At 36.5% G+C, this 25,592-nt stretch overlaps 1 protein-coding gene across 4 annotated transcripts in view; it reads right to left on the reverse strand.

Moving 5' to 3' along the window:
- The window catches only part of LOC108698815 (nesprin-2-like), a 194,396-nt gene that overhangs the window by 90,228 nt on the left and 78,576 nt on the right, over positions 1 to 25,592 (reverse strand). For 3 of the 4 annotated variants that reach the window (XM_018230641.2, XM_018230643.2, XM_018230640.2), the window contains exons 36-56: positions 25,037 to 25,138; positions 24,721 to 24,876; positions 23,411 to 23,544; positions 22,795 to 23,083; positions 19,271 to 19,435; positions 18,186 to 18,506; positions 17,061 to 17,162; positions 15,860 to 16,024; positions 13,332 to 13,501; positions 12,356 to 12,506; positions 10,293 to 10,433; positions 9,490 to 9,609; positions 8,647 to 8,892; positions 8,089 to 8,241; positions 7,041 to 7,279; positions 4,028 to 6,083; positions 3,158 to 3,486; positions 2,069 to 2,213; positions 1,388 to 1,606; positions 711 to 970; positions 64 to 232 (exon numbers count right to left, since the gene is read on the reverse strand). In XM_018230641.2, coding sequence (XP_018086130.1) covers positions 64 to 232; positions 711 to 970; positions 1,388 to 1,606; positions 2,069 to 2,213; positions 3,158 to 3,486; positions 4,028 to 6,083; positions 7,041 to 7,279; positions 8,089 to 8,241; positions 8,647 to 8,892; positions 9,490 to 9,609; positions 10,293 to 10,433; positions 12,356 to 12,506; positions 13,332 to 13,501; positions 15,860 to 16,024; positions 17,061 to 17,162; positions 18,186 to 18,506; positions 19,271 to 19,435; positions 22,795 to 23,083; positions 23,411 to 23,544; positions 24,721 to 24,876; positions 25,037 to 25,138 — 5,832 coding nt within the window. The remainder of the gene's footprint in view (positions 1 to 63; positions 233 to 710; positions 971 to 1,387; positions 1,607 to 2,068; positions 2,214 to 3,157; positions 3,487 to 4,027; positions 6,084 to 7,040; positions 7,280 to 8,088; positions 8,242 to 8,646; positions 8,893 to 9,489; positions 9,610 to 10,292; positions 10,434 to 12,355; positions 12,507 to 13,331; positions 13,502 to 15,859; positions 16,025 to 17,060; positions 17,163 to 18,185; positions 18,507 to 19,270; positions 19,436 to 22,794; positions 23,084 to 23,410; positions 23,545 to 24,720; positions 24,877 to 25,036; positions 25,139 to 25,592) is intronic. The other variant, XM_018230644.2, reaches the window with a different exon arrangement.

Below are 25,592 nucleotides of genomic sequence, written 5' to 3' on the forward strand. Positions count from 1 at the left end.
AAAAAGGAAGTATCCTGTCCCTTTAAGGAATGCCAAAAATGACACTGACAACAATCTACAGACCTGGAGCTGCTCCCTTTTCTCTGCTGCATCTGTTGTCTCAATGCTCTGTATTGCAGATGAAGTCTCCTGCACAGATTTTCTTATACTGGCAATGTCTTCTTTTACCCTCTTTCTTTCCTGCAGCTCAGTGCGTAAATCTCGCTCCTTTACTGAAGCCTTGTGTTGTAGTCTACGCCAAGAATAATATGATGTTTAGATTAATATGGCAGGAGTAACTAAAGGCAGTCAAACAGATCTGGCACTTAAAAGTGATGGATCTTTCGCTGAAATATGGCATCCATGATCCAAGAAATAAGGGAAGGCAGAGGAGGATAGTTGCAATTCATAAGCAGTTGATAGAATGGAAAAAATTTATAAAGCGTATGTATCATCAGACAAGTTAAACTGCAATACTAAAAAAGTATTTTTCTGTAATGCACATGTATTGTGCGCTTGAACCTCCAAATCCACTCTGCTTAGTTTAGAAAACAACTGAAAGCTCTTTGTGGACTAAAAGCTACTATTATTATTATTATTATTTATTAAAGTACAAATTGACAGGATCACCAGCTAATAATATAACTGCATAACAGACTATTTAAGTTTCCAAGAGTTAGATGGCCCCCAAGGTGGCATCTAATATAAAAGAAGAACACAGGAAATCTTACTTTTCACACTTCTTTGTCATTGACTGAATTTCTTGGATAACTGGAATTGGTTCTGTCTCTCCAGTGTTTTCTGAAGTACTCTGGATATTTTTTATCCGACTCATAAGAAGAGAAAGCTGGAGCTGCTGCATGTTCAGATTTTCCATAAAGTGTTTGAACTCCTGCACTGAATCCAGAATATGTCTGGTGTCTTCCTTCTTTTCTATCTTATCTGGTGTCTCCTCTTGGAAATTGTCCAGGAGTATCATTTCTCTTTCCATCTGCAGAAATGCAATCTTTACCATTCACACCAATAACAATATTATTTTCTATTACTGTATGGGACGGAACATTTGGGTAAAGTACCACCTTTGGTAGGCAGGATACTTTAGGCAGCTATAGATGCAAAAACACATATCTCAACATAGGTGGTGAGCCAAATCAGGATGATCTGATCGTCTGGTCCCAAGGCCATTGATCAGATTATAGACCAATCTGAAACCTTTGGTCCCAATGACAGCTGAACACTTTCACGGACTGTCAGAAAAATGTTCCTAAAAGCCAAAATATTGTTAAATCTTCAATTTATATAAATGCCTTTCATTTGTAAATCTGGGCCTTAGTATGCTTTCAATTCCTGAAAAATTCTCCAAATGACCATAAATGTTAATTAGACCCACAATTTCCATTCTGATTACCTGTTCACTGATTAATTTCCATTCTTGTCTCTGTTCTTCACAGTGAAGCTCCCAGTTTTGAGCAACATCAAGTAAATACAGCCATTTATCCCATAATGCCATCACTGCTTTTTCAATAAACAGGAAGTCACTGGATTTCAATATTGAACCAAGTTCTCTTGCCTCATGTCTGAGATTCAACAATTCCTCTTCACACGTGTATAATTTTGCAACCAAAACCTTTGAGGAATAATATAACACATTTATATATAAGGTAGAAAATGCCGTCACCTGCAATATCTGTTAGAATGACAATTACCATTTGGCCACTCAAAACAGAAAACTATGTTTTCTTTCTGCCACATTTTTCTCAGATCATAAAATCTGTCCTGAACCAGCCTAAAATATCCCCCAACAACCTCAGTTTTTTTAATATCTGTTAATGCTCATGAACAATAGTTCTCCTGAACCATATACCTTCTACCAAGGTTTGTCTGCCTGGCTCTGGCCAAGCTTTTCAGCATTCCAACAACTCTAAGAAAGCTATTTGTAATACAAAATATGGAACTCTGCACCTATGATTTAACCACAAATAAGACGGCAGATTGAATATACATATCTTACAGTAAGTAAAGTGAGGAGTACAAAGCATAATTCAGCTCAAACAATATACCCTCCAGGCTATGAGTGATGTGAACCTACCTTGCCTCTTTCCCAGCAAACCAGTGCTTCTTTGTAGGACACTGGCTTTTGGGAATAAGAATCACTAATAACTGTTTCCGCCTCTTTAAGATCATTGGAGATTTTCTTTGATCTTTCTTTATAGATCAGATATTTTTCTTGGCAGCTGAATTAACATATAATCAACAAAAAGTTAATGTAAACAATATAGAAAAAATCAACATCAATCTCAAGCATGAATACCCCATTTATTTGAAAAAAAAAAAACAGACAACTAGCGGATATAAAATAGCTATCATTAAAGTTCCCTTAACTGGTAAACTGGAAAGCAAATACTCTGTACTTTTTAATTATGCTTCTTTTTTTAGTAATATCAAGTAAAAATCAAGTTATAATTTTTTTAATGATTCATACTGTTGCTATAGCTAAATAAAATGAAAAAGCCATAAAATTATTTAGAAATCTATTTTACAGACATACAGTATCTGTTATGTTATATAAAATGGGCTTTATTTGGCTCTGGATGTTTAATATTGACATTCACAAAATGTAATAAAAGTCATAAACACTAAAATTCAATGAAACAATATTTCTTACACTGCAAATTTCAGTTGCATATTGCAAAAACTGACGTTATCTTAAATACTTTGTGCATTGGCAATGTTCAGTCTTTTGAACCAGTGGTAAATAAGCTACAGGTATAGGATCCCTTATCCGGAAACCCAATATCCAGAAAGCTCTGAATTACGGAATGGCTCTCTCCCATAGACTCCATTTTATCCAAATAATCCAAATTTTTAAAAATTATTTCCTTTTTCTCTGTAATAATAAAGCAGTAGCTTGTACTTGATCCCAACTAAGATATAATTAATCCTTAGTGGAAGCAAAACCAGTTTATTGGGTTTATTTTATGTTTCAATTAATTTCTAGTAGACTTAAGGCATGAAGACCCAAATTACGGAAAGATCCGTTATCCGGAAAACCCCAGGTCCCGAGCATTCTGGATAACAGATTCCATACCTGTACTAAATATAATTTAAAAACATTACTTTTGCTTCAATTGGTTCCTTTTCTCTATGGATCAGTTCCCATGTGAGTAATTGTACATACCTTTCCAAATAGGTTTTTCTTCTGTCATACAATGTGGTGAGCAGAGCATCCCTGGTTATGAGCTCACCCATAATGTTATCCAGTAGTTTCTTTTCATCTGGGCTGAAACTTATTTTGGGCTGGTTGGACAGTTTTTGAATTTCAGTTATCAAGGATTTTAAATCCTCTTTCGAGGTGAGTGCATTTTTAAGCTCTGATCCATCCAGAAGTGCAGTGAGATCCACAGAAGTGTCACGCAACTGAGTTTCAAACTGTATAAAGAGCTCCAGCACTTTAGTGATGGTGTCATGAAGCTTCTGAAGTGTATTGCAGGCATCTTGAACCATGTTCTGCCATGGAAATAATATTGTGTCACTAATATTAACTAGGCAGTATTATGCATTGAAATTTAAAGGGGGTTGTTCACCTTTATATTAACTTTTAGTATAATGAGGAAGAAGGCAAATCATTCAAAAACTATGAAAAAGAAAAAATAAAGGCCAAACTGAAAAGTTGCTTAGATCTAGCCATTCTGTAACATATTAAAAGTTAACTTAAAGGTGAACCAACCCTTTAATTATGGAAGTGTTAGGAAGTATATCAGGGATTCTAATGAGTGTGCTGGCACCATAACTGAAAGGGGTAGCAGGATGGTGTAACTAGACCATTACAATAAACAATTAATTAAACTTTAAACAATGCTTGCAGGGTAATGTAGTAAAAAAGGCACATTTTTATCATGGCTCTGAAACAGCTTTTTGTTAATGTGTATCTATAAACTGTACAATATGCCTTCCATAAAAGAGCAGTATGCATTCCATGCATTATACTTTTTCTATAAACACACTAAACAATCAAGTATACCCAGTGTTTTCTATGGCAAATACTTACAATACGCAATGACACATTCTCTTCAATGCTTTTTTCAATTCCATCTAATTCATGGAGTTGCACATTGGTGTTAGGCTGCACATTTGACCTTATATCGTTTACTTCTGATTTGCTTATTTTCTTCAGGGTTTCAAACCTGGTCATTAGCTCTTGGGTCCGATATATGTCCAACTTAATCTTTAAAGGCTGCTGCAGTTCTTTGTCAATTTTCCTAAGGTTTGACAGTGGGAGTTGGGAATTTCCATTCTTTCTGCTCTCTCTTTGCATGTCAGCAATATGTTGGCAGATATATTCATGTAACTGATTCAAATTTTCATTTAAACCATTTAATTTCTGTTCTTCCAAATGAGTGACTTGGACATTAGGAGGCATCTGGAGATGGAGTGCAGAAACTGCTTCAGATATAAAGTTGGTTATTTTCGTAATTTTTGCACATGCAACTTGGGCTTCAACTATATCAAACCCACTTAGGACGGATGCTATTTCACGTTGTACAGAAAATGTCATGATTTTAATTTTTTCCAACAATTCTGAATATTCAATTTGTTCTGCTTCAGATGGCTTTTTGCGGCCAACAGGCTTTTTTGCAAAACTTGAAAATTTGCTCTGTAACTTGCTGACAGTAGAATTGTCCCACTGAAGTCCATTATCTTCGAACAATTCTTTGTACCTGCTTATTTCAGATAAGTGATCTTCATATAATGGGACAGCATTTTGAGCAATTTCTACTATGCTTCCAGAATTCTCCCCAGTGCTTTCCGTCTCATTGTTAAGAAGATGTAACTCAAGACCTTGCACAGAATTTAATTCCTGACCCAAGCTTGTTTTTTCTTGAAACTCATTGAAGATAGTTAAAACTTTTTCAATGTAAGAAATCTTCCTCTCTTCCAGTCTACGAATTCTGTTAGCTCTGCTCTTCAGACTCCTTAATATATCATTTAAATACAACTGCTCAGCCATTTGCAGCTCACCATAAAGGTTCTGGCTGCTTCTGAGAAGTGTCAAGGCAAGACCTTCAATTTCCTCACACTGCGTTATCCTGGCCTTCAAACAAGTTAGTTGCTCACATAATTCTGAAGCTGTAAATATTCCCTTTTTGACTAGAGCTGCTTCTTTTTCCAGGTATTGCAGTAATTCCTTAAGCTTTTCAATTTCTGAAAAGAGGGTTTTTCTTTTTTGAAGCCCATTCTGTAACTGCTGTAATCTCTCTACTGAGAGCATATATCGTTCCTGGTATAATAGCTGCAATTGATGAAAAAATGAACTCAAAGCTTCAGAAACTGGTGCATCCATCCCTGATAATATAGGTGTTAGCTCCTCAATACCTGAGTCAACAGTAGTCTTTTTGTCCACTATTTTTTCTTGCAAGGTATTACAGTCTATGACCTGCTGTTCAACGGCTTCTGGCAAAAGTGGAATATTATGATCCAACTTAGCATCACTATGTGATTTCTTCACCCATAAGAGAGCAAAATACAATGGTTCAACAAAAGGATACTGGTCTACTAAGAGACCAGGGATTCCAGACAAAGTAATTTGACAGTTGCTTGTGCAGGTCTCCAATTTGTCTAGTTGGTTTTGCAACTCACAAATAGAACTTTCTAAACTTGCACTATCATATTGAACACATGATCTCTTCATCTGCACATCGTAGGCATTCCTTAATGATGCAAGCAAATGTTTAGTAGTTTGTAAGTCTGCAGCCAAAAAAAGTGAAGTGTGGAGACACTCCTTTGCAAAAGGACCAACAGCTTCCTGCTGTGCTTGTATCATCTGCTCCACTTGAGTAATTCTCTTCTTAAGAAATGTTAGTTCATCAGATTCTTTTATTAAGATATCCTGTTTCTTTTGCAGAGTTATTTCAGTTTGCTCCCAGTCTTGTCCAAGCTGCTTCATTTCACTGTCTAGTTTCTCCTTATCCATGGAAGAAATGCCAAGACAGCACATATCTGGAAATGCAGACAGTAGGTTGTGCACTTTCTCTTTTTCTTTCACTACTTTGGCCATCAAATCATTTATTTTATCCAAATGGTTGGAAAGACTCTCTGTAGGCCCCCTGAAACAACATTGTATCTTAAGTTAGATCAGTTTAAATAACAGTCTTTTGAGGCAGTATTTGTCCCTTTCCAAATATGAATAAATTAAATAGAAAGTACTAAAAAAAAAATGCAGCTATTTACACGTATGAAGAATATTTAAAATTAACTGCTGCTTATTAGGATTCCAAAAACTAAACTATGATGTGTTCTTGTGGACGGAATTATTAGTATTTGATAAAAGTATTACAGGGCAACCCTTTTGAAATAAAAAATAACAAAGTGGTATAAAGGTGATAACTTTATTGGCTAAGATAATCATAGCAAGATTTTAGAACATTTTAGTTCCTTTTTCAAGCTGATTACCAGCTAATCAGTAATCAGTTTGAAACATGAACTAAAATGTTCTGGAAACTTGCTAAGATTATTTAAATTAGCCAATAAAGGTATTGCCTTTATACCACTTTGTTATTTTTTATTTCAAAAGGCCCTGTAACATTTTTACTGGCTAACACGGTACAACAACTTTACCTGCAATTATAGTTGATAAAAGGAAATACCAAGAGGATGGATAGGGGGCACGTCAGGCTATGCCCATTTGCCTTCCATTCACCCACCTGACCCTGCATAAAATAGCAGTGACGAATATAGGAAGTATAACATTTAATGGAGGATGCAGTTCTTTATAGCAATTTATCAAGGTCAAAAATGGGCTTTCATACGTTTACATTTTCTATGTAGGCACAATTAATTTAAGAAGATTTTCTAGGCTAGTGTTGTCCATGATTTTCCAAGCCAAGGTTCATTTGTATTTATATTTTTACATATTTGGGGTTGGGACATAATAAATGAATGATGTCATACAGAGATGGAAATCTTGCCCACCTTTGAAAAACCTTTAATTTAACTTTCTAAACATTTTAAATTTGAAAAAGCACAAAATCACAATTCCCAGATTATAAACTAATATTAATTACATTTTCAGATTGTCCTTCTCCTTTAACAGCACTTGCAGAGACTGCTTGGCTGCACTTAGTGCATTTTGAAATTCCTTGATTGACTGAGCATCCTTTTGCTTTTGTGTCCAAAGTGTCTTCAGATCAGAGAGCAGGCCTTCCCTTCTGGATTCTACATTAAGACTGCTAGCAGAAATTGTTTCAAATTGGTCTGTCGATGTTTCTTCCATCAAGGGTGGTCGTAAAATATCACAAAGTTTCTAGAACAGAAGCACTTAGCATTATGTTATAGGGGAAACCAAACCAAAAGATTAACATTTTGCAAATTTGCTCACATCTGCAATTTTAAAATGAAGATATCTAGCACAGAATACTGCAAAAAATTGTATAGGTTGTACTCTTTGTGGTAGCTATGCTTTTAACTATGACTTGGGACTAGCAATTGTGTCAGGTAGATTTGATCCTCCTGTTGTTGACCAACAACACCAAAAGTTTTGGGTGAAGTAGTCCTTTAAAAGACATTGGTTTACAGCTGCTTGCTGTTTTTACATTTTAAATGTCCCCATTTTTTTAGCCTGATCACACAAAAAATATGCTTTTCAAACCAATGTCTGACACAACTATATGAGTACCGTATATACTCGAGTATAAGCCGAGTTTTTCAGCCCCCAAAATATGCTGAAAAACTCTACCTCGGCTTATACTCGGGTCAAGCGCAAAAACGGTCGTCGGCGTTAAGAATAGTCGCCGGCGTCCAAGAATAGTCTCCAAGAATATTCGCCGGCGTCCAAGAATGGTCGCCGGCATCCAAAAACGAGACGCCGGCACCTCCAATTGGAGCAGAAACCCTAAATTTTTTGCTTGAAACTTACCAGAAGCTACTGCATTTCTCACCCTAGGCTTATACTCAAGTCAATAAGCTTTCCCAGTTTTTGGAGGTAAAATTAGGTACCTCGGCTTATACTCAAGACGGCTTATACTTGAGTATATACCCAATAAGCTTGCATTCATTCGATTGCAAGCTGCGTAAATCAAGTACATATTTTCCACATTTTCTATGTAGTCTTACCTTAATTTCCTGAACTTGCCATTCTGTTTCCAGAACATCCACACCCACTGGCTGCTTTTTCAGAAAACTGACTTTCCTTTGTACATCGGCTATGTCGGATGGTTCTTGATTATCATCTCTCTGCTGTTTAACACCTTTACCAGTTAAATGGAGCTGAAATATAAATCAACAACAATTTATCACAACATCATAAACAGAGAGCTATACTACTAAACATATAGCACTCTAGCTGTTGTTAAATGATAATTCTAGCAGTCAACAAATGGTGAAGAAACCTGAGATGATAAATGGGATTTTTATGCGTCAAGTGCTGAATTGGATAAACATGTGTTTTTTAAACCTCAATGCTTCTATGATTCTTTGCAGTTATATTGCCCAGATAAATCAAAAATTACAAGGGGTTATATGTAAAAATTTGAATGTGTTCCCTATTAGATTTACTTACAGAGAGCTATCTTCTGCAGCAGGAGGTTTAAAATAAAAGATAAAAACAATCTTATGAAAATGTAAACTTGATATTTGTAATATTATATGAAATATCTGCAGTGTCTGAAATACCTTACTCTGGTGAACCAACCATTCCACGGTGGTCTCTTTGGGTGGGCTGTGTTCCTTCTCAGAATCACTGTTAAAGACTTCAATTTTGGAAAGAATATCTTCTAAGTTCTTTCGATATTGCTCATTAAGAGGTATTAGGTCTTGAGTTGTGGTGCCATCTTCTGCCTGCAAAGAAACAGGCTGTTGAGCTGCCATCTCATCCGAGGGCAACAAATTTCCACTCTCAGTTGGCCGATTGTCTGTTTTCTAGGAGTTTATTTTAAAATATATTATTGTATTATATTTATGCTTTTATGTTATTGGATATTGTGCTTACATGTTAATAGATATTGAAAGTGGTGATCCTACTGTGTGAGGAGCATTCTATTATGGAGTGTATGCAGTAGATTAACACTACATACATTGTAAAACCAAACTGACTGTTTTCCAGTCCTCAGAAAAACAATTAGTTTTCCCTGGGTATGAGAAGTCCTACCCTTGGTAGCTGATGATCAAATTGATTGATGCATTAACAGAAACAAGAATTCTGATGGTCCTTTAATTTGTTGTCAATGCAGATATATCATAGGAAGCGATGGTCCAATTGTCTGACCATTCATACCTCAAAGTGGCCATACTTTTAGCCTGTTTATACTTTACTATACTTCATGGCTTTTGGAAAGAAGGCTGTTACTTGCCATTTAGCATAAATACTTGTACATTTTTAGTTCTGCATCAGCAATTGAAACAATGTAAGAGTTTAAAAGACAAAAGATCATCTGAAGATAGAATTAAAATAGTCAATCTATGGTAAATGGAGAAAAACTATAATGCTTGACAAAACAGGATACACCACTAAATTACCTTTTTGGATGAACGTGTTTGTTTTTTCTTTAGAGTCTTTCTTCTAACACAGCTTTCCCCATTCTGAACACTATCGCCTTTTAGCTTAAGTTCTGTGTCATCAGGTTTGGAAAAAGACATCTTACCAGAAACAAAAAAATAAATACAAAATATTTATATAAAAAATAAAATGGTAAATACAAAACTAGGTTCTTTATGAAGGGTTTTTCGTCATCTAGGTCATGGGATATCTAGAAAAAGTAAATCTAGAGCAACTGGACTTAATGAGTAATCATTGAAGATGTTTCACTCACCTGAGCAGCTTCTTCCGAGAAGAACTGCAGAAGCTGCTGGGTTGAGTAGTGAAATGTCTTCAGCAAGTCCAGTTGCTGAAGACTACTAGATACTATCTACTAGATATACAAAATTAGGTTTGATTTTCAATAAATAAAATAGGTTTTGGATTTGGTTACTTATCGGCCAAGTTGTGAGCAGTTGTGCCTTGCCTATTAAATGTTTCCTAATAATCTCAAAATATACAGTAAAGTTGACAACATAGCCTGTGTGGCATTAGCCTAAGAGTTAGGTACAGTCACTCTGCAGTACACGTGATTTATATGATATCATTGGAATTATCCCACAGCAGCCTGTGGCAATAGACACAGTTTTCAAACTACTTTGTAAATGTAAAACAGATTTACAGAGCCATAATTAAAAATAAAATTTACTATTTGCAGTTGGTCTCTTTAAGGGGAGACTAAGCCTCGCTAGAACTCCTTCAATTTCAATTATGTTATGCTGTCTGGTTCCATAACTGTACCTACCATCTTTTTAGTTACTAGTTTAAATTTCTTGTTCAGATGTTTTCTCCCATTACTGTCCCTGCAGGTAATGTTCTGACAAACAGCCTGGTTATATGCTTGGTCCAGACGCCCAATATAATCCTTTACGTCTTCATACAGTGGCTACAACAATAAAAGAAAACAGAGCAAGTGGTTATTGGTGCTTTAGCAAGACACAGTCTTGGGAACAAATTGTGTATTTCTTTCCTAAAAGCATATCTCCCAACATTTTGGAAATAAAAAGGACAAAAAAACGCATGTAGTGCAGCTAAAATGTTTTTGACCACTCCCATTTTTGTGGACACACCCCCTAATTACCATGTTCATTTTACTATGAAAGTTTGAACATATTTATGTGTTTTTTTTTTAGTTATTACATTTTTGCTAATGAAGGTGAATTGTGAGTCTACCTTTTCCCAAGGGACCTCCTTATCTAAATTGTTACAATTACTTATTTGCTTATCTCAATATTGTTACAAAGTATCTTAGTTGCACCTGGTGGCAGTTCTGGGCTCTCTGCCAAAAGCCAATTAAGCTAGAAACTTTGTTTCTTTTTCTGGCTGTTCAGCGCAGAGAAAGTCGGGACTTTTGAGTACAAATGTGGGACTGCGGGTTAAGCTGTCAAAATCGGGACTGTCCTGCTGAAAACTGGACAGTAGGGAGGTATGCTGAAAGTACAGTGATAAGCAGTACTGAAAATGATATCAATAAATATACAGAATGCATTTTATTATACATAAAGAGATAGTTATTAAAACTTGCTTAAAGTTAAATTCTGGTGATGCCTGTTGAATAAGGAGAACTCTGTGTATTTTATAACATCAGTGAATATGTACTCCCTACTGTATGTATGTGCATTAAAGGCAGGAAGCAACTTGGGCTCATTTATCAAAACAGGTATAGGATACATTATCCAGAAAGCTCAGAATTACAGGAAACCCATCTCCCATAGACTCCATTTTAAACAAGTAATTCTGATTTTTATAAATAATTTCCTTTTTTCTGTAATAATAAAACAGAACCCTGTACTTGATCACAACTATGATATATTGGAGGCAAACAATCCTATTTGGTTTAGTCAATGTTTAAAGGATTTCTTAGTATGGAGATCTAAATTACAGAAAGACCTGTTATCCAGAAAACTCCTAGTCTTAAGAATACTGGATAACATGTCTCATACCTGTATTAGTTTCCTGGGCCTTAGCAACCAGCCAATAATATGCTTTGTTCCGATATCTATAAAGCTCAGTGAAAGCAAAAATGTACCGGCTGCCACAGGATCCTACACTAGCTCAAAATGACCCATTGTTATTAAATGAGCCCATCCTCTTACTGTAGCTATGTAACCAGAGTTGGCAGCAGGAAGTTGAGATCTCCATAAAAGAGGCCATTCAAGTATATCCATAGCTAAAACTTATTTAATGGGGTACGAAGCAATAAGGCAAATTATATACTTTATTATGCTCTTCGAAAGGAAATGTTATTTACAATTTATGGATATTGATAACTTTAAGGGGGTTATTTATCAAGGTATTTCAAAGTATTTCTAACATAAAAATCGAATCAACTCCGACTGCCGAATGGACCTTATTTATCATTAAAAAAGTCCGAAAAAATTGGGTTAGGCAAAAATCAGATAACTACAGAGCTTTGTCCGAAAAGTATGAATTTTTCATACTTTTCTGCAAATACTACGAGTTTTTGGTCCAAAATCCCAGAAATGATTGGTTTATTGAAATTATTTAGTACGGTCAGCAGCGGAGACACTGAGACCTTCCCCATTGATTTATACAGGATGTCAAGAGCTTTGAGATGCCGGACTTTTGGACTCGGACTTTTAAGACCATCAGGCTTTTATAAATTCTGAAAAACGTATAGTTTTTTTTTGTCTGAAAACCACAAATTATTCGAATTTCGTATATTTGGAGCATAATAAATAACCCACTAAATATTTATCTGCATTTAAATGCAGAATAAAATTAGAGTTTCATATTTATCACATACGGGTCCTTAAACATGCTCCTAAGAATATAAATAATTCTTACCTGGATCTCATGGAGGAGGACGGCTTTTTCGTTGTCACCTGGAATGGATTCACTGCTAATTAGCTTCTCGTCCACTGTGTTTAGAAGGCTTGAGATAACATGGAATTCATTGGCACAGACAGTTAAAGCCGTCAGTGATGTTTCCAATTGCCTGATCAATTTGAGAAAAAAGAAGCAACTTTGGAAACAACTCCACTGGCCTCAAAGCTAGCCCCTAGACATACTTAGTTACATGTTTTTGGACAAGAGACACACTGTAGCTGTTTATCTGTGTTCTATATTTTTGTTTTGCATGCAACAGGAGGCTACTCATGCTCTTAAATTACACATTGGAAAACCCCTAGCACTCCAGAAATAAAGTGTAAAGCCCTTTGCTCTGTGCTTGCATGCAGTATCTGTAAAGCGAAGATTAAAAAGGCATGCACTTTAAAGGGTAAAAAGGAAAAGACCTAACCACTTACTCTGAAACACACTCTATATGAGTTTATACATTTGAGGGCCAGAGTGTGATGTGTGATACACCTACATCCTGATGCCACTGCATATGCTGGAAAGTGATTTTATGAACAAAGCATTATCTGTTGCTCAAGTGGTCATTTAGGCAGTAGCAACCCAGGAGGATCATGGGAACCATAACATGAAGGGGTGCAGGTAGAAACGTCAGTCCTGGATTGTTACATATCACAAACCCTGGTATATTTGTACAATAAAGTAAATAAGAAAATATATATTTGCTGCCACTGGTTCTATGTAAAACTTCTCCCTATTCAGCTTTCAGGATAATCACCCTGCAAATATAATTCTCAGGATGCAATCATCTCCACTACAGTTGGCTTTATTCAGTAGCAGAATGCAACAAATGAGACATTTTTATTATGCTTCTAATAGTCCTGCCATCCATTCAGTCAGGAAATATTAAGAGCATTCTATTTACGGTAGTTAGTATGTGCCGCTGGGAAATGTGACCTGCACTTACCCCTTGTATGAATCACAGTCAAGCAAAAGGCTCTCAAGTTGGCCTGTGACCTCTTGACGCCACCTTCCTACTTCTTCGCTCTCTTTTAATGATTTTGTCTCCAATTTCTCACTTTTCTTGTCCGTTGCACGCAGATCAATTTTCTTCTGAACAATTTCATCACACATATTCTGTCAGGTATTCCGAGAACAGATTTAATAACATTAACAAGCACAGTAATAGTCACTTCACCGCAGCATTAAAATTGCCATCTGGATTATACTTTCAAACTGTGTAATGATTCTCTTCTCCCTCTCTGCATGTTAACAGAACTTAAACTTGTGCACCCTAACAATATGAGATACAGGGCTGGAATACCTCCATGAACCTGTCTCTATATGAAAAAGGGCACATCTTATTTCACTCAAATACTACATAGAGTTTGTTTAAGCTGAACAAACTACATTGCAATGAACAATAAATTGGCATTATATTAAAGAATAAAATGTCACAATACAGCAGCCCATTGCAAGAACAACTTGGCTTACAAGAACATTCTTCATCTTCAAAGAATGGTCATTAAGAACAAGTTACACAAGTCAGAATATTCTACAATTACAGGTGGCAAAGAGGAGCAGTGACATTTGTATACATTTTTACTTATTTAGCAATTCTTCTGCCTCTGGTACATTCCCATCTTCTTTTAAACAATACTCTTCCCATTTATTTACCATTGCCTTTTTAAAGGGGTGGTTCACCTTTAAAGTAACTTTTAGTATGTTATAAAATTTCAATTGGCCTTAGTTAGTTTTGGAATTATTTGCATTATTCTTCTGACTCTTTCCAGCTTTCAACTAAGGGTCACTTTGCCTCACGAGGAAACTTCGGGTGACTTCGGAAAACGAATTGCCGCATGTGATTATTGCCGGCGATTTTTCATTTTAAGCCAGCACAGAGTTAGGGAAGGCGTTTGGGGAGATTGTTCGCCGCAAAGACGAGGCGATTAGTCGCCAGGCGACCAAATCTCCCCAAAACGCCCAGTGTGACCTTACCCTAAAAGTTACATTTTAACTTCTGATCACTTTTGACCGAACTGGTTTGCTTTGAAGTGATAATTGGAAACTTATCTCTATTTGTTTCCATCTACCTATCTCTTCACCCAATTTAATATATTTATACATTTGTAACAAACCTGCGGAACAGCAACATACAAAAACTAGCTGGCTCAATATCTGTATTGCATTTGTAAGTACCTACAACACACTGAATCACAGGCTAGATATATTCTGTATATATCAGGAATTCACAATCAAACTCTTAAATGGGTGGTTCACCTTTAAGTAAACCTTGAGTATGTTATAGAATGGCCAAACCTAAGCAACTTTTCAATTGGTCATTTCTTATATAATTCAAACAATTCATTTTTTATTTTTAAAAGTTTTTGAATGATTTAACTTTTTCTTTTGACTCTTTCCAGTTTTCAAATGGAGTTCACTGACCATATATAAAAAACCATAGCTCTGTAAGGCTACAAATGTATTGTTATTGCTACATTTTATTACTCCTGTTTCTGTTCAGGTCTCTCCTATTCATATTCATATTCCAGTCTTTTATTCAAATCAACGCATGGTTGCTAGGGTAATTTGCACCATAGCAATGAAGTTGCTGATATAGCAATCAACATTACACTACAATATTACTTGCCTACTTTCAGGAATGACTGGAGGTCTGCCAAAGCAGTATAATGTGGACTGTCATCTCTGGCACCAAACCACCCTTTCTCATCTATGGACTCACTGTCCATAATTCATGAATTACATATCCAATTACTGAATGCATCCAGCACATAACTGTCACATGCCAGAAAAGAGTAAATAAAAATAATTCACAAAAACAAGTTGTCAGTTACAAAGAATACATCTGTAAATAAGCCATGACCTGAGGTGTGGCTAGTGTGCCATGGGTTCCAATGCAAAATGTGATTATGGCCTCCTCCTAATCCAACCCATATGACTTTGTCTCCACTAACCATGATTTTTTTCTCAGCCCATTGCTTCTTTCCAACTTTATTCCACTTTCTTAAGGTTGTAAATAGCATCTTCTCACAAATGTCTATTCTTTCCTGTTGTAAACATCTAGTTTTTTGGCGCCCATGGACCCCACTTATGTTTCAGGAATGTGCAGAGCTCCAAACCCCTGCACACCTTGTTTTTATGTCCTAGACCAGTGATCCCTAGTGGCTCGTGAGCAACATGTTGCTCTCCGAACCCTTGGATGTTGCTCCCAATGGCCTCAAAGCACGTGCTTATTTTTTAATTCCTAGCTAGAAGGCAAGATTTAGTTGCATAAAAACCATGTGTACTGCAAAACAGAGCCTCCTTTAGGCTGCCAGTCCACATAAGGGAAACCAATTGACAATGACAGCCCATATTTTGCACCCCTAGGGACTTATAGCATGATTATGTTGCTCTACAACTTTTTTTAGATTTAAATAAAAAAAAGGTTGGGGACCCTGTCCTAGACCAATAACTTGTAGTAGTGCCTCTTACCTGTACTGTGCCTATTTTCTCACTTAATCTTTCCTCGTCGCATTGGCTGTTTTTGTACATTTGAAGGTTTATTCTTGAATTTTGAAGCCATTCCATTAGATTCTTGAAAAATTCTTCAGTCTGTTTAAAGCCACTGTCAGAGCTGCCCAACATCACAGGAATAGTCTAGAAAAAACAAGTATAACACAAAATGCAGTCACAAATATAACTGATATACAGTATGGTTCCCAGTTCCCACTCAACCTCTATTGGCTCCTTCATGAAAACATAGTCCAATTCACCAAAAGCTGGGATGGTCTGCTTTAAGTTAAACACTGAGAGCAGCTAGTCTGGTGCAAGGTTGGGCAGGGTTATTTTAAGCCTCAATTGATAATGAAACACTGATACTGCAACTAACTAGCACAATTATACCTGTGCTGTGACATGAGATGAAACAACCCTGTTAAACAGGGCAGCTACAGCTGAGACACAATTATTTCTGTTTTCAACAGACACATTTCAGATCCAGATGGAAATTAGGATTCCAAATTTACATCCCGTGGAAGGGTGTAAAGTGTCATGTGACTACCAGCCAATATGTTTTTCCATGCATAACAAAATAAGTCAACCTAACTAACTGTTTAAAAAGCATTTACATTTAAATGATAATTTAAAAAAAAAATTTTTTAATTTTGATGCCACTGTCCCTTTAATACATCTGACTCCAACATCAGTCCTAACATTTAGACCAGGGCTTGGCATTCTGTAACCCTCCAGATTTTAGTGATGTAATGCTCAAAACATCTCATCCAAGAGCCTTTAGTTATGTTAATGTCTTACAACATATGAAAGGCCACAGGCTGCCATCATTTGGAAAACAAACACTAGCTTTCCAGCACTGGTTTCAATAAAGTAACAAGCTAGTCTTTTATACAAGTTTAATTTTTTTTGATAGCAATACAATAAAAATAATTATTATCTTATACAGTGAAAATATGTTATGCAGACAGCATATGTTTCTGCATCCTGGTAGAGAAGACCGTAATATGGTCCTGTTTATCAACTAGTTCTTTGAAAATTAAAAATTTATAGACATATAAAAAATGACCTCCCATCCTAAAAACAAAAATTGCTGGTCTAAGCGTTGCTGCCACCTGCTGTTCACTTAGTAACCAGACAAATCTGTCCCACAAGACAAGAATGTCACTTTTCTGAATATTACCTGATCCTTTTGTTTTGTTGCGTCTGTGCTCCTTTGGCCGCTCACTGAAACTTCCACCTTTACTGACTCTTCTGGCTCTTTAGGAGCATGTTCAGCAAGCAGCTGTGTGTGAAGAGAAGCAATTTGAATAAATAAACCCTTGGCTGGGCCATGAGAAGATAAAAACAACCCCTAACATCATAGTGTGATTTCTTCCTGCCTGTGACGCTCCCCTGAACTTCCAGTTGCACTGCCACAAGCAGCTAAAAGAAAACTCTACTGCGCATGAGATACACACAATAGTGGGCGCACCACCACCACAATCTTTTGTACCTTTCAAAACGAGGATATGACGTTTTAAAATGCTGCAATGTTTACCAACAATAAATACTTTACCTTCTGTGCCTCAGGCTGTTTTAAAGATGTGAATTAATCATACAGTATATTAATGGCTATAAAGCATATTAGTGTTCGAAAGCCTTGTGAAACACTAAGGTATTGTAGTGTACAAGGGTGTAGTGTATTTATGTGGTTTGGAGGAGCCTATTTTCTATTCAGAAAGTGATTTATCTATGCCATATACCTGTGAAAACATTCCAGCAAACTAATCATACTTTGTAACTGACTTCTTGCACAGCTCTTAAAGTTACATTGACACTATGTAGTGTAGTAATGTTCACCAACGCACATGTAAAAGTTTTGGCACTGGTTAAAACACACTGTATAACAGTAAAGAAAAAAATGTAAGGGGGATATTTGTTATTGCACACCCTACATCCTTCAGGTTTGATTAGAATGAAGAAGAGGCACATGGCTGATAAATATTATTGAAACACAAAATGTGTGCAGGTGATAGTTTTAAAAAGGAGTGGCCTGCCTTATGGATAAGAGTGAAGATAAAAGTGGTGAGACGTGGTACTGCAAGTGTCAAATCAACAAATACTATTTCCGGCTGCAATACCAATCATAGAAAACAATAAATGCTCTTAAAGGCCCACTTACATTTTTAGCAGTATTGGCCACTGAGCCGCAGTGATTGGCAGGTGCACCTGTACTACTAGCTGGTGCCCCTATACTGGTGTTTATTTTCAAGGATCAACCTACCATATGGGTATACGAATACCAAGGGTCTGTTATTCAACTTACTTTTTTCTTTTTTCTGCCTCTTCCAACTTTTGGTACTGTAACACTGTCCGATTGTATAGGAAGCACTGTCTCCTGAGCCACCTGTGCTCTTGGTATTTCTTTACTCAATGGCTTCATGCTCTTGGCTGACAAAGAGGATGACTTATCATGCTTTAGACTTTGCAGCTTTTCCTTCAGATCTTCTATTGTATTCCGAAGAGTTCTCGTTGCCTCCTGAATGCCCTTGACTCCTGGTGCAGACGTGCTCTGTTTCACCTGCTCCGCTAATTCCAGTACCTGCATTAGGTCTGTGTCCATCTCTCCAAACCAAACTTTCAGCGCCTGCAAAGGATAGAAGATAAAATGAATGGGGAGATAGTTTTAACAAATTTCTCTTACAGTTGGACCAAGAGCAACTATATGGAAGTGCAAGGAGAGCATCTTGATGCGAATAACTTTAATGGACCATGCGAATGTAAATAAACCCTATTGTCTTTTATTACAGAGAACAAAGAATGCTATGGATAAACGGTTTCCAGATATTTGATGCCATATTTGTACACCTTATTAAATATGGCAATGAGCTCTCTATAGTGGTTATTTCTGCAAGGCATTAATTCATATATAACGACAACAATGGAGCACTATAAATATACTATTTATTAACCATATACCATTTACTTTTACAGTGTTTATTTGATGTACGATATGCTCCTTGGAGTTGCTGTCCCTTTAATACGTAAACTGATTGTCTTCTACCTTAAATGGAACTTTAACATAATAACTGCTCTTCATTAAGTTGAATAACTCAGCAGACACAAATGGATGTGTTAAGGAGTAAGCTCCATTGAAGAAGATAAACGGAGCATTTTAAAACAACGTACGGTGGCTTTTAACAAGAATAGCTTTGGAATCTGCATATTTGACTTTTTTTTAGAATCCTTTTGGCTCCGGGTGCATACTTTACATTTGTACAAGAAAAGTTGAAACTATCCCAGTTGTAAGACAATTTTTTTTGGAATAAAGAATATTTTAAAGGTTACACACCCAGGCACCTAATTGAGCAATGTTCTGTAGAGAAATATATTACCACAGCCAAATTGTACCTGTAATTTCTGTCTCTTCTGCTCGCCTGCTGCGCTTTCCCAAGACGAGCTAGTAAAATTAAGAAGCTCTTGAGAGAATCTAGCCATTTTGCTATTTAGAGTGTCTGTGAGGATTTCATATTGCTCATGTCTGTGAACTTGGTTTTCTAGTATTTGCCTTGTATCCTAGAAATATAGAAAGTAAAGCAAAATGTACATTTTGATGAAATTGTAATTAGGAAAACTAGTATTCTACACTTCAGGCAGAATTTCACATGAACCAATAAGGTAGCATAAGATGAACTATACTGGGTAATTGTTGCCCTAGATCTTTAAACCACAGCAACCAATCAGATTTAGGCTATCACCCTAAAGACACCTGGCTGTTAATAAAAATGTATCATCATAACACCAGGATGGTGACAACAATTCCTTTACTCCTTATACCTTTATTTTTTTTCACACTTAGTACAACAGCGATAACCTGTATTTTCAAATTGCACGTTTTTTTGAACAGGGCCCACTTTGCCACTTGCATCAGTTGTCAGTTGTTTTGTATGTATATATAGTGAATAAAGTACCCCCGCTTATAAAATATAAGGATATTATAAGTTACAGAGGAGTTTCATGACAATATAAAAACAGGAAGAAGACCGAGTGTTTTTATACAGGTCATGGAACTCCGAGGTGACTTTTAATATCCTCATATTTTGCAACAGAGGTTACTTTATTTATTATAATACACAAGTTTCAGTGAGTCATGTGACAGAAATGACATCACAGCTCTGATTATAGCCGATGACATCACTAAGCACCTTTTATAAGGATATCATTTACAGGATATTCATGGCTCTTGTGCATTTTATTTTTATTTATACATGGATACATACATTTATAGTTCAACACTGCAGAAAATGTTGGGGCTTTATAAATATATGTTAATAATAATAATAGATAATAATACATTTATTATTATTACCATTATTCATTAAGGCAACATACTCCACAGTGCTTTACAACAGATAACAGGTTAACAGGTGCATGCATCAAAGACACAAACAAAAATACAAACAATACAAAAGGTAAAGAAGGCCCTGCTCAATGGAGCTCAGAATCTAAAATAAAACACAGGAGCCCCAATATTTTATCTGAGGAAATGTCCAATGTAAATAAATATCTGCCTTATTAATGATGTAGAAATGATGTAGAAAACAGTGACTCTCCCCCACCCCAAAAAAATGGATTAAAGAAAAACTATTATACAATTTGTGCATAGATTTATTTCCAGGATTGTTCACAGGCATTTCTAATTTTCATAATTCCACAGTAAATGAACTGCAAATGGGCATTTTTATTTCCCTACAGTATTTATTAGTCACCAAAAGTAAGAAACCTGAGTTTAAAGGGGTGGTTCACCTTTAAGTTAACTGTTAAATTGTTATTGAATGGCCAGCTCTAAGCAACCTTTCAATTGCTTGACATTTTCTATTTTACATTCATTGTTTTAAAATTATTTGCCTTCTTCTTCTGACTCTTTCCAGCTTTCAGATGGGGTCACTATCCCCTACTCCTATTCATATTCCAGTCTTTTATTCAAAATAAATGCATGGTTGCTAGGTTAATTTGAACCCTAGCAACCAGATTGCCGAAATTGCAAAATGAGAGCTACTGAATAAAAGGCTAAATAACTTAAAAACCATAAAAAAAAAAAGAAAAAGAAAAGCAGTTGCAAATCATACTACAAGTTAGCGCAAAGGTAAACAACCTCTTTAAAGGAGAACTAAACCCTAAAAATTAACAGGGCTAAAAATGCCATGTTTAATATACTGCACTTATTGCACCAGCCAAAAGTTTAAGCATCTCAATAGCAGCAATGATCCAGGACTTCAAACTTGTCACAGGGGGTCTCCATCTTGGAAAGTGTCTGTGACGCTCACATACTCAGTGGGCTCTGAGCAGCTGTTGAGAAGCTAAACTTAGGGGTTGTCTCAAATTATCCAGCAGAAAATGAGGTTGGCCTGTAATATAAGATGATGCTACAGGGCAGTAATTCTAATGCTAATTGCACTGGTTTCTGTGCTGCCATGTAGTAATTATCCATATTAATTACTAATCAGCCTTATCCTGTGACATTTATATTCTATGTGTACTGTATATTTTGAGTCAGTCCCTAAGCTCAGTAACTGACAGCACCATGGAGCATGTGTAAGTGAATCAGCAGAAAAAAAGATGGGGAGCTACTAGGGCATCTTTGGAAACACAGATCTTTACTGCTAAAGGGCTGTGGTTGCCTTGGGCTGGTACAGAAGCTCAAACCATAATGTATAGGGATGGGCGAATTTGACCCGCTTCGTTTCGCCAAAAATTCACCGCCGGTGAAATGTCACCGACGCCCATTATAGTCTATGGGCGTCAAAAAAAAAAATTCGCGCGGCGAAGTTTTTTTGACAAGCGTCTTTTTTTTTGACGCACAACACCATACAAGTCTATGGGTGTCATTTTTGCGGCGAAACAAGGCGAAAAAATTCACCCATCCCTAATAACGTACAACATTTCTAGCTACTTCTTTCGTTTAACTTTCCTTGTCCTTTAACTTGAAAAGTTAAAATTGTCTAAGGTGTCTTTACTTTGACAGCTCTGCTTTATAACCACACCCCAGTTCAGAGTTAAGCAGCACATGGTTCATCAAGCAGCAGTTTAATGATGTGTAGCAGGTACCGAAATACTGTATATTAATGGTAAGGTTACCAGATCCACTGTAAAATCAGAGGCACAAAAATGCTGGGTTGCTCTGATTACAAAGTGATTACATTTATATTTAAACAAATCAGTGCAGTCCTTGTAGCTAGGTAGTCTATAAATGTCCCCACTTTTTCACATGATAAACTTGGCATTAAGTTAAGATTGTAGCATAGGAAATAATTTACTACTCCTTTAAAAGAGAAGGAAAGTTGTTTAGCACTTGGGGGTGTCAAATGTTAGGCACCTCCAAGTGAATGTATTTATTTACCTGAAACCCTGGGCCGGTGCTCTATCAGCAGAAAATTGCACCGGCCCAGGGTTATTCCAGTGAGCACCATGGATCACTCCTCTTCCGGCTTCTTCTTTCGTCTAGTGGCTGCTCATGCTCATTAGAGTGAAAAGCCGAACTTTAACTAAAAAGTCGGGTTTTTCATTCTACTGCGCATGCGTCTGCCCTGGGAAATTTGAAGAAAGAAGAAGTCGGAAGAGTATCGTTCTGTGGTGCTCGCTGGAATAGGTGCAGTTTTCTGCTGATAGGGGGTTTCAAGTAAGTAAATACATTTACTTGGGGGTGCCTAACATTTGGTATCCCCAAGTGGTAAATGACTTTCCTTCTCCTTTAATATATAATGGAGCTAAAACCTAACCTTTTTCTACCATTTAAACACTTGTGAAATCCATTCACAATCATTGTTTTCTATAAAACTGTTGAAAAGTGTTTTTGCTTAAATTAAACTCTGCATTGATATGTAAATAAACTGTTACATCAATCATGAAATATGAGTCTAGAAATGATCACTTGCCTGTAGTTGTTTGATCAAGTTTCTGTGAACATATTCCATGTCTCTCCACTCATTCACACCAGAGTGAAGGGCAGCAGTAGCATCCTTTGCTTTCAGCTCTGCCAGTGTATCAGTAAAATCCTCTACTTCTTGTAAGAACTGAATGAAACTTTCCAGCTGTTGTACTTTCTCCTGTAAGCCGGGCTGAAGATTGGAGAATAAATATTCCTTCCTCTTCATTAGGTCAGACAGCTGCAGACGTAGGCTTTCAATACCTTTATGCTGAACAGGGGCTTCACATTTTGTAGCCCTACATTATTTGAAAAGTACAAAAAAAATCTATAGAAATGCAAACACATTTAACCATGCAATTGTGATTTATGATGTATAAATGCCATTTTCTAATAGCCTAAGAATCAGCTAGATATAAATCAGGGGTCACTGACCCCCCATGCCTAGAATTAGGCCAGTTAAACACAAAGTACTATATAAGCAGCACAATATGAGCCATTTAGAATATATGTTCTTTTGTTATGACAGAAATGCGACATGCAGGATTCTGGCATAGGGTATTCTATAAATCAGTTATTGGGATAACCGCATATTTTTTTCATATGTTCATGGATATACACCATACCTGTTCAACACTGCTGTAGTGTCTGAAGACATGGCATACTTTTGCACATTTGCCTCCTGATCCTGAAATTTGCCATCCTCAGTATCCAGGCTTTCAAAATCTTCTGTTTTATCCAAATTCATCAGATCTGTCTCCTGTATAGATCACAAAATCTATTACACAGTAACATTACACAGTAACATAACTTAGGTTTAAAAAAATGAAACCTGTCTAACTGCTTGACTCTTGACTTTCAGACCAGTCCCTGGATCAACTCCATGGATGCACTAAGAGATATATTCGGTAACCAAGTTGCATGGGTATTTATTCATGCAAATACAGGTATAGGGTCCCTTATTCAGAAACCCGTTATCCAGAAAGCTCCGAATTACGGAAAAGCCATCTCCCATAGACTCCATTATACTCAAATAATTCTTAAAATCAAATAAATACATTTACGGAAAAATCCCTTATACGGAAAACCCCAGGTCCAAGCATTTTGGATAACAGGTCCTATACCTGTATTTCTCATTAAAATGTAACTAGTTATGTTTCCAGTTAGATCTTAAAATAGAGATATAAAGTTCCACACTAACTAACTGCTTATTTTTGGGGAGAGGAAGTGAGATGGAGTGCAAGGGAAGAGAAAAGGAAGTCTGAGAAAATGACGTGGTGTGGTTGCACAGATCCAGATTGTTGGGAGTGAAGGAAAGCAGACATATATTTAGAGGAGAGTAAATTCATAATAACATCATACATATAACTATATGTATGTAATTCACTATGTTTCTTCTTCACTCTTTAACAAATATGGCTTTTGAAAGGGAAACTAATACAAGTTGGACAGAATATGTAGTACAAAAGCATGGACCAAAGTCAGGGATAGCTATGGGCCCTGTCACATAGGTTGCTTCATCACACGGCGATACTGGGTAATTGCCAAAAAATGTGAAAGAAGGCATTTTAAGTGATTAAACAGGATCACTGCATGAAAAGTGTTTTGCATGTGGCAATTCCAACTAATGTGAAGGGGCAGGTATTGTTGGGCAATGAAGCGACCTGTGTCAGCGCCCTAGAGGTCTGAGGAAGTTAATGAGGAAAAAATATACTGTGGGTAGGAACGCAAGACATATACTATGGACAGGAAGAGGTGAGGAATGATAAAATAAGGGGTGTGTGGAGGCACAATGAAAATGTATAGTGTGGAAGTAACTAAAGATGGATTTGCAAAAAAAGAAATGAATATGGAAAAAAAAAATTCCAGGGGCGCAAGAAAAAGGTTAAAGAGGGGGTGTTAGTTCACACCAAAAGCAGTAAGAGATGATACATACCAAAAATAAACCATTTGAATGGGGTACACCTATTTCATTTGATTCATTTGCACCCAAATTTTCCTCTAACTGGGACCCATGGCTACCTCCTCCAGGTTCTCTTGCTGAAAATGTATGGATTTGTTCCATTTTTTTCAAAAGAGAGGTTTTAATGACCTAGAAAAAGAAACATGAGGCCATTACATTCACACAATAAATTAAAGAAATGTAAAAGAGGAGTTATCCTTACCAAAAATAATAATGCAGTATATAATACCATTATCTCTCCTTCATTATACCAACCCCTTACAATGCTTAGATCATACATCTGTTTTACCTGTAACTCTAGTGGAGGATCACAGGATTCCAAAATCTTCTGTACTTGTGAGGATTTTGTGCTGAAGGCTTCTATTTTTTCTTCATGAAGCTGAAGTTCAGCCTGTATTAATGGAACACAGCAAATGTAAATGTTCAGTCAAATACCATTTATATACTTATTGCCCGGTCTATGCTTAGTTTATCGCCGCCTACCCTGCGTTCAGGATCACACTAACAGATTGCCATATTTTTTGCCTCAGCTGCATTCTTCACAAACTGCAAAAACAACTGCACCAGTACTAATTGACTTTAGAATTTAGAAAGTATATATTCAAAATATATTTCTATAGCACCACATTATTCACATTCCTTTCGTAGGTTAGGCTCAATACAAAAAGTCTAAACTAACAAAGGCAACTTGAAAACCCCCAGTCTAGGTATAAGTTATGTTCAGTACATACATTACAGCTATCCACACACCAAACATGTCATTCAGTTCAGACCATTAGTGTGTATGTGGGACCCTAATAAAGAGTATTAAATGATCATATGAGAGTGTAACTGTACCAGCACTG

The sequence above is a fragment of the Xenopus laevis genome, chromosome 8L (genome assembly GCF_017654675.1).
Source record: "Xenopus laevis strain J_2021 chromosome 8L, Xenopus_laevis_v10.1, whole genome shotgun sequence".
NCBI classification, from domain to species: Eukaryota; Metazoa; Chordata; class Amphibia; order Anura; family Pipidae; genus Xenopus; species Xenopus laevis.